General features: G+C 40.0%; 1 protein-coding gene and 1 pseudogene across 2 annotated transcripts in view; both read right to left on the reverse strand.

Annotated features, from left to right (window-relative positions):
• The window catches only part of LOC115426816 (high affinity choline transporter 1-like), a 21783-nt pseudogene extending 20691 nt beyond the window's left edge, over positions 1-1092 (reverse strand).
• Positions 1093-7159: 6067 nt separating this feature from the next.
• The window catches only part of LOC115427736 (high-affinity choline transporter 1-like), a 31377-nt gene continuing 29577 nt past the window's right edge, over positions 7160-8959 (reverse strand). Inside the window, exons 8-9 of one of the 2 annotated variants that reach the window (XM_030146445.1) lie at positions 7493-7791; positions 7234-7394 (exon numbers count right to left, since the gene is read on the reverse strand). In XM_030146445.1, coding sequence (XP_030002305.1) covers positions 7382-7394; positions 7493-7791 — 312 coding nt within the window. In that variant the 3' untranslated portion in view covers positions 7234-7381. Of the gene's footprint in view, positions 7792-8959 lie in introns of both variants that reach the window. The other variant, XM_030146444.1, reaches the window with a different exon arrangement.

Below are 8959 nucleotides of genomic sequence, written 5' to 3' on the forward strand. Positions count from 1 at the left end.
CTCGCCATAATATGCATTCTAACAGTTGTCCAATAGGGCTGTCAGCTGTGCATCAACCTGACTTCTGCACAACACACTGATGGTCCCAACCCCATCAATAAGGCAAGAAATTCTACTAACCCTGACAAGGCACACCTATGAAGTGAAAACCATTGCAGGTGACTACCTCTTGATGCTCATCAAGAGATGCCAAGGGTGTGCAAGGCAGCCATCAGAGCTAAGGGTGGCTACTTTGAAGAAACTAGAATATAAGAGATGTTTTCAGTTATTTCACACTTTTTTTTGTAAGTACATAATTCCACATGTGTTCATTCACAGTTTTGATGCCTTCAGTGAGAATCTACAATGTAAATAGTCATGAAAATAAAAAAGCGAAGAATGAGAAGGTTTGTCCAAACTTTGGCCTGTACTGTATATATATCACCACACCCACAGCTGGATTTTCTGCTCCCCTTACCAGTCATGGTAAAAATTCCCACGGCCAGACTGATCCCTCTGTTTCCCAGTAGAGTGATCTCAGTCCGGTCTGCATCACTGTTCTTCTGCAGACGCTTGGACTTCATAGAGGCCAGATACCGGTGCCCACACCAGCAGATAGAAGACGACCATTGCCACCAGCCCCCTGGGATGTTCAGACCCATCCTCACCAACTGAGATAGATGTGATTAATAACAGTCAACAACACCTGCTTCAACAGGTAAGACCAGCAGAAGGAATTCCACGGTTGTATTAAAACTTTCCCCACCCACAAAAATAATACATGACAGGTAAAGGAGTGTCACTGTCTTGCCTTTCACAAGATTTCTATATATCTATGATATTCTAATACTTAAAGAAATCTAGGCCAGTGATTCCCAAATTTTAAGCTCAAAAATCCAAAAGAGAAATCTGGTATCTCCTCGGGACCCGAAAGTATAAAGACATATCATAAATCATTTTCGGTCCTGAACCAGCATTTTGGAAACAAAGTATTGTAGCTTTAGGTGTTAAAGGGGTCATATTTTGCTAAACCCACTTTTATTAGTCTTTGGTACATTTTTTGTGTATGTCAGGATCTGTGCCTGTGACTCTCAGCCCCTCCCTCTTGGTCATGGTCTGTGCCTGTGTGACTCTCAGCCCCTCCCTCTTGGTCATGGTCTGTGCCTGTGTGACTCTCAGCCCCTCCCTCTTGGTCATGGTCTGTGCCTGTGTGACTCTCAGCCCCTCCTTCTCCTTATCATCATCATCATCATCTGACTCACCTGCTGGCGCTGCGTGGCTGCAGCCAATTACCTCTGGCCTATTTAAGGATTAGGTTTGCAGCCATGCAGAACTGGTTCATTTCTTTCCATTTCACTCCATAACCCGGACATTTATTCATCTACGGACTCTGATCCAGGTTTTGTATGTTGTTTTTTATGGACTCTGTCTTAGTTTTTGTGTTAGGTTTTCTGTTGTTTGGTTTTCATTTTTTTGTTAAATAAACTGGTATTTTTTCTCTTCAGTACCGTGCATTTGAGTCCTCTCTTTTCCTCCCCATTGTGACAGTGTATGTGGACCCTGTAGTTCAAAAGGTTTGAATTTGAACCCTCCAGGTGCAGCAAAGCTATATTTATATTCATTCAAAAATCAAGTGGATTCTTACAACCTAGTTCAATTCCTTCTTAATTTGTGTCTGTAATTAGTTATGTCAAGACATTTGCACATATAAGGTCAAAACTTCCAATGAATATTTCTCCGAGTACGCCATAATTGTTTGTCAGCAGCAGCGGTTGTAGTCCATACTGAAAATATGTTAGAAGTTCAAGCTGATTACAGGTGTTGGCTGAACAGGACAGTCACATCTTCACTGCTACAACATGTACTTGGTATAATGATATATGACAAAAAAACTGACAAAACATTCGGGTGTCCAATATACATGTTGTATTCTATAGTTACTTATATCCAGTGGCGCAGAAAGGGTCCCCTGGGGCCCCAAGCAAAAAAAAAAAAAAAAAAAAAAAATATATATATATATATATACACCACACAGGTGGGGGAGGGGCAATTTGGACTCAAGGGGCCCTTCAGAGAATTTGAGACAGCTAGTTGTTACTGCACTTCTCACTGCCGCTGTGTACTCAACTTATCCTTTAGACTGTTTGTGTCAAGTCTGTTGGTCCTTTGGGGGCCCCTGCAGGCTTAGGGGCCCCAAGCAGCTGCCTGCCTTGCCTAATGGCAAGCAGCACCACTGCTTATATCTAAGTTTATCAAGTTTTAAAGAACAAATACACACTACCTAACAATATAAAGTCCATCAAAAGCATTACCATCCACTCTATCTTTTATATCTTACCAAATAAGAAACACATGAATGAACCATTTAATTACATTATGTCATTATTACCCTGCCCCCTGAAGGGGAGGCCAGGGGTGTTTTTTGGCTCGGTTTGTTTCTTTGTTAACACTTTAGCGGCAAAACTATTGGTTGAATTCATACCAAACTGGGTTTATAGATTGCCAGTGACCCAGAATAGATGTCATTACATTTTGGGAAAAGTTTGTCAAAGTTCAAATTTTGTATTAAAAAAATAAATAAATAAAAAAAACATTTACTTATAGTGGGCAAAATTTCACATGTAAACATATATTTTGTTTCAATTTACTTCATATCTGGCACATATATGCAGGGTGTATTAAAAAAAAAAAAAAAAAAAAACCTATACATTTGAAAAACTACCTCCAGTTCCACATTTGATAATTTTTGGAATTTTCTTTTAGGGATGTTGGTAGGTAGTGGATTGGTGGATATTTGTTCAAATTTACAGACCCAGGTTTTCATGCATGGGTGAGCAGGGGCAAATTGTGCAATCAAAGTTAAATTGGTTTGCGCAAAGTAGCTGTCATGTCAGTACCGGACTCTTGTATGTTTGTCTGTATTGTGTCACTTCCTGTTTTATTTTGTTAAGTTTCCCTCATGTGTCTTGTCTGGTGTCTTTACTTCCTTTTGTGTTCACCTTTACCTGATTACCTGACTCCTCCCTGATTGTCTCCACCTGTGTCCAATTGTCTTCCCGCCCTCTTGTATTTAAACCCTGTGTTTCTTCCTGTTAGTCGCCAGTTTGTATTCCTTCCTTGTGTTGTGATTACCTACCAGCGATCTCCGAACCTGTTCGTCTGCCTGTCTGTTCGTTCCTGACCCGGATTGTTTCTCGTTTCCTGAGCCTGCCTGATCCCCTTTTTGATACCTCTGCCTGATTCTGCCTCACTGGTTTTTACTTATTGCCTGGACTCACGGTTAGTGCTTTTGCTTTTTCCCCCATGTACCGTTGCCTGTTTTTTGGATCTCCTGTGTATGATCTGGTCTGTCCCCTGACATTTCTCTGCTTGTTCCTAGTCGGGTTCCCCTTGTGTGCTCCCGACCCGGGCAGAGAGCTCCCCTTGCTGGATTCGGATGTTGTGACAAATTCACACAGTCTAACCTATGAGGATTCTTTAAAGAAACCTTTTTGTGAACTGTTTATTCTGTCCGTGTTTAATAAACACATTAATTTTATTCCTGTCTGTTGGTTGTGCATTTGGTCCAAGTCTTGTGTCACTGGTTCTAACAGTAGTGGTGGGATTCAAAGCCAATCAAAGGTCATGGGAGGGGACAATGGGCATCTATCTTGTTTTCCACAAAATTGCCAGGTTACAACATTAACACTTTGGCCACCATGTCGATTTCATTTCTTTACTCATGGCAGCTGTTCCTGCCTTTCAAAGTTTATTCAACTTGTTTAGGCCTGAAAATGTCCCTGAGGACAGGCCAAGTTAACCCTAACTTGGTCAGTTTAAGTGGAGACTTTGCAGTTGGAGTTCATTTCTGTTGGACTTTCTTTTTTCTTTGAAAACCTACATTAACTGTGAAGGCAGTGATAAATCACCAATCTGTCACACTAACTCAGCTGTGTTTGTCTAACACTTCAGCGACATTTGTTGGAGGAGGCTACATTGTTGGTCTGTCAGAGGTAGTTTATGACCCGACCATGGGACTGACCTGGGCTGTTTTAATAGTAACATCACCCCTGACTTTTATTGTCGGTAAGGACAAACTACCTAATTATCTATGGATCTACTTGACTTATGAAAATATAGACTTATCAGTTCAATTTAAAACAGTCTATTCCACAATGACTTGTATACGGTTTCAAAAGTTTTTTTTTTTTAAAATGAGCATTGTAAATTCAGTTGGAGAGGATCAGCATTTGTCTGGTGTTTTTTAAATGCAAAGTAGCTCGGCGAAAACACGGAAAATCTTTAAGCTTTATCCTTTTTTTTCAGGCAAATACACATTTAAATGAATTAAGAAATCAGCTATATATGCTATAGAGATACAAACCTCTTTCTGCGTCATTTACTTCATCAAGGTGGTTTTCTTCACCAAGACAATGAGAGACAGAAAATGCATGACAATGATGGACCCATTCCAGATCAAGTATGGAAATGTAATCAGTGGGTTTCTGTCAGTGGCACTGGTGATCTCTGACATGATCTGGGTAACAGCAACTCTTATTAGCTGAGGTAATGACACATTCCAGTTAGCGGAGGTTTGCGCAGTTGCCTGGCAGTGGCAGTGCAACCATGTGATATCATATGGCTGCAACAAACACGACACAGAAAAGGCTGAAAAGCGGAAACGGCTGGAGGGAAGCAGAGCTCCAGCTGCTTCCACGTCATGTTTGTTGCAGCTGATTGCAGCTGAAGAGTTTGAACTCTATCCTTTGACTCACAGGAGGCCAATGTCATGATCTGAGGACCGGTGTGATGTGGTCCAGTTTCTTGGTATTAGTCAGGACTCAGGACATTCTGGATCAGCTGCAGCTGTCTGATTGATTTTTTTGTTTAGACCTGTGAAGACACCATTACAATAATCTAACCTACTGAAAAGAATACATGAACAAGTTTTTCTGTGTCTTGTTTGGACAGAAAAGCTTTGATTCTAATCTAATTTAAGGAATAGCACAGTAGGGGCATAAGATGCTTCAAGGATGTATTTTTTGATAACCATTTTGCATCCTTTGAACAGTGTTGTACCAAGTTCAACCTCCCTAGAAGTCACTTTTTTTAGATACCTGCAAATTAGACACCTTTCCAGAGGCACCAAATGCTAGTTTTGTAGACAATCTCCTTTGCTTAGATCCTACATGTAAACAGTTAATATCTGTCATTTATGACAGGATAACCCCAATTAGACCCGTCCTCCTGGACAAAATTAAGAAAGCCTGGAAGCAAGATTTAAATGTTTCACTGACTTACCTGTGCTTGGGATACCGTTTTCAAATGAATTAATACAACATCATTTGTGCCAGCCACTGTCTTTTGTAGTTTAAGGTTGTTCTGCTGGTCTAAGGTCTGACTGTCACATACGTATTGAGATGTAAATCCCTGCTATGACAAATGTTTATCAGGTGATGGCCCCCCATCATATGTTTTGGTCATGCCCTACCCTTCAAAAATTCTGGAAAGATGTGTTTCAGACTTTATCTTCTGTACTTAAAGTTGACATACACCTTAACCCCTTGGCTGCCATCTTTGGTGCTGTGGGGGAGGACATGGTCCGCTTGACACCGGCTCAGTGCCGTGTCACATCATTTTCATCTTTGCTGGCTAGACATGCAGTTTTAAACTGATGGAAGGGTGCTGCTCCACCCTCTCATGCTCAATGGTTGGAGGACGTCATGTCTTGTCTTAGTCTGGAAAAAATCCGCTATTCTCTTCACAACTTTGAAATTTGGCAAGATATGGGGCCCCTTTCTGACTAACTTCAACAACTCAAAAAACTCTCTGACTTCTGCAAACTCTAACACCCAGCTCATTATTTCATTTATTTCATTCATTGTACCATGTGGGCTCTAAAGGCAGTAAATTAATGGTCCTTGCTTTTTTTTTTGGTTGTTGGGAGTTTGATATTTGTTTTCTGTATTGAAAAACTGTCTTAGTTGAACATGTGTCATGCCAGAAAATCAATAAAAAATATTTGATTTAAGAGTATCTGAAAATCTATAACGAAACCTTTAACTGTTAATGGTGGTTTCAAGAGTGTCAATGGATGCTAAAAAAAAAAAAAAAAAAAGTAAAAAAAAATCATCTGCATTAATGGCTCAAACAGATGCCTCAAAATAAATCATGGGCACACAGAAGCATGACTTGACTGTAGCTTATATCAGGCTCATTACAGGAATATTAAAGTTTAAAGATAATAAATTCAATGAGTGTAGTTGCATGTGGTTTCAACAATAATTTGCTTAGTAAGAGTAGCAGAAGAGGGAAATTAATGTCAAATGCAACAGAAAAATCATACATTTAAGGTCTGTTTTACACTTTTAAACAAAGTAGTATACACTGTTGCCTATAAAGTTGTAATTAAAAAAAAAAAAACAAAAAAACCCCAAGAAAAACAAAAAAGAAACAAACCAAACCAAAAACAATATCCCTTGCCTCCCCCTTCGGGGAGTGGGGTAAATATATAGACGATAAGTAGGGTAGAATAAAAACTATCATAAAATATGCACACACAGAAAAAAAAAATTCTTTATATGTACAAAATTACACAGTATGTAGCAACAATAAAGTTAAAGTGATAGTGCATGTGTCGGCAGCATAAGCAGCAGTTACAGTGAAGGAAAGTGGCAATAGTGACTTCAGCAGCATCATAACCTGTTAAGGTGCGAGGTGGACAGTCTATAGGGGCAGTATTTGGGGGTGGAGCAGTTCAGCAGACTGAAGTACTATGCTCAAATATTATGAACAGTTACTCACTGTTACACCTGGCTCATGCCGCAACAAAGGAAGGCTGCACGCACAGTTCAAAAATAAAGGGAACATTTGTTTCAACAAAGGAATAAGCTAAACTATAAACTAAAGGGTCCCCTGGCAGGGTGGAGGTCCATGAGGTGTGGAGGCAGCACTGCCATTAAGCTGATCCAGCTGGTTTAAAAGGGCCTCATGCAGGAGCATGCAAGTGCTCTCAATTCATAATCAAGCCTGCAACACACAAAGCAGACCACCAAGCCGCTGCCATACAGCAGTAGGCTGGGGCTGTAACACTCACCTATGCATGCATCTGTTTGAAGTGACAATAAATTCATAACTGTGACTAAGCTTCAAAAAAATTAAATAAATGATCAAGGTTCAAGGTGACTTATTTGTACCCGTGGGTAGATTTGTTTTGCAGCAAGCTCTCACTCACTCATGTAGTCATGTAGTTCTATGAAAAATACTTGTGTCCCATCAGCCCAACTGATTTGTCAACATTGTTCCAGTTTCCGTCTGCTCTTCAGGGTTCTCCTCTTCCTCTGTTCTCTTATTAACATCATTTCTTCTTAATAACAGTCTCTGTGGCACTTTGTTGGTTTTCACTTTGAAAACGTCCCACCTTTCAGGAATCAGTCCTGTGTTAAACAGCAGTGAAGCCAAGTATGAGATCAACAAAGTGGTGAATATGGTGGACAGCATGCAGATCGTCTGAATGGGAGCGCGCTGGACATACATGCCATCCTCACTAGTGCACCCTGGGAAACGGAGGATAACAGGCAAACCGAGTGATGGCTCCCCACTCAGCACCTTCAACAACACTCCAACCAACAAACCCATGACGGCGCCGTAACCACTGGAGATTTTAAAGAAGAGGATGCAGATCAGTTGTGGGAATATGATAGTGTAGGTTATGCCTGAGCCCAGGATCCAGAAAACCATGATGCTGTGGCTCACAAAGCTGAGTGATGTGCCACTCACACCCACTAACACCACAGTGACACGGATCACCCACTGGAGCTCCACGTCTGATGCCTGGAGAGATGGAAGTCAGAGAAAATACAAGCAAAAAAATGAAGTCTAATTTTATCACAGGCCCAACCCCCCTCAAAGAGCTGCACAAGGTTTTCAGTCACACCCCCCGTGGCACAAAAAAGTGTTCTGAGTTGTATGAATGGGATGATTGTGACAAAAATATCACTCCTGCTGATGTTGTTAAACTAATTATCAGGGAAACACGTGTCACATTATGTCTGAAACACTGCAAAGCATATAATGTGATCTGGAATTGTGTAAATACTAAAAAAATATAGTCTGCCCTTTTTTTTTTTAAACCCTGTTGTGTTGTGAAAAAAACTCAACATGTGGGTGACAATCATTCTTAGTTGTGAGAGTAGAGCACAGGTCACTTTGTTCTGCCCTGAGGGACATAAAGTCTCTAAACCAAGACTGCAAACACGTTTCACCACAACAAACTATCTCTTGCTATCTTCTTTAGGAATGTGTGTATGCGTGTCTGTAATTGTGATATCCAGCGGCGGCTACTGAAACTATTTTTTGGTTGGGCGCAGTATCAAGGTCAGTTTTCAGCTGCACTATCACCACTACCAAAGTACATGCACCATTATTTAAAAATTTAATTAACATTAATAAAATGCACAATATGTGTTTTTAGTCATGTATTTTATATGTAAATTTCACCCGTCTATCATTAAAACATGCACATTTTTCTACGACTGTTGTTAAGGTCAGGCATGTCCCTGACAAGGGTCATTTCCACTGACAATATAGTCAATACAATTAGACCAGTGCTGAAGGTACTGCAGGAAGATCTCATTAAAAAATATATATTCGGCTAAAATTTGCTTAGAGGTCTTATTTATGTCTTTGTGCATAAGAAATCAATATGTGAATCCCCAAAGGAATTCTGTGTTGGTAAATGCAAGTTTTCAAATTTACAGGATTTCAGTTCTGTTGCAACATGTTGATGGTCATATGAACTATGTTTTCAGGTCAAAAATGTCCAATTTCATCACAATTAATGCATATTTCATGTCACAAATGGCCAAGTTATATTTAAACTGGATTACCTGAAAAACAAATATTCTATTCTTTTAGATTCCCCAATTTTTCTTAGAGATTCTATCCTACATATTACGTTTTATTTTTACAGGTTGCAATATGGAGTATGGTGCTGATCCAT

The sequence above is a fragment of the Sphaeramia orbicularis genome, chromosome 10, assembly GCF_902148855.1.
Source record: "Sphaeramia orbicularis chromosome 10, fSphaOr1.1, whole genome shotgun sequence".
Classification (NCBI taxonomy): domain Eukaryota; kingdom Metazoa; phylum Chordata; class Actinopteri; order Kurtiformes; family Apogonidae; genus Sphaeramia; species Sphaeramia orbicularis.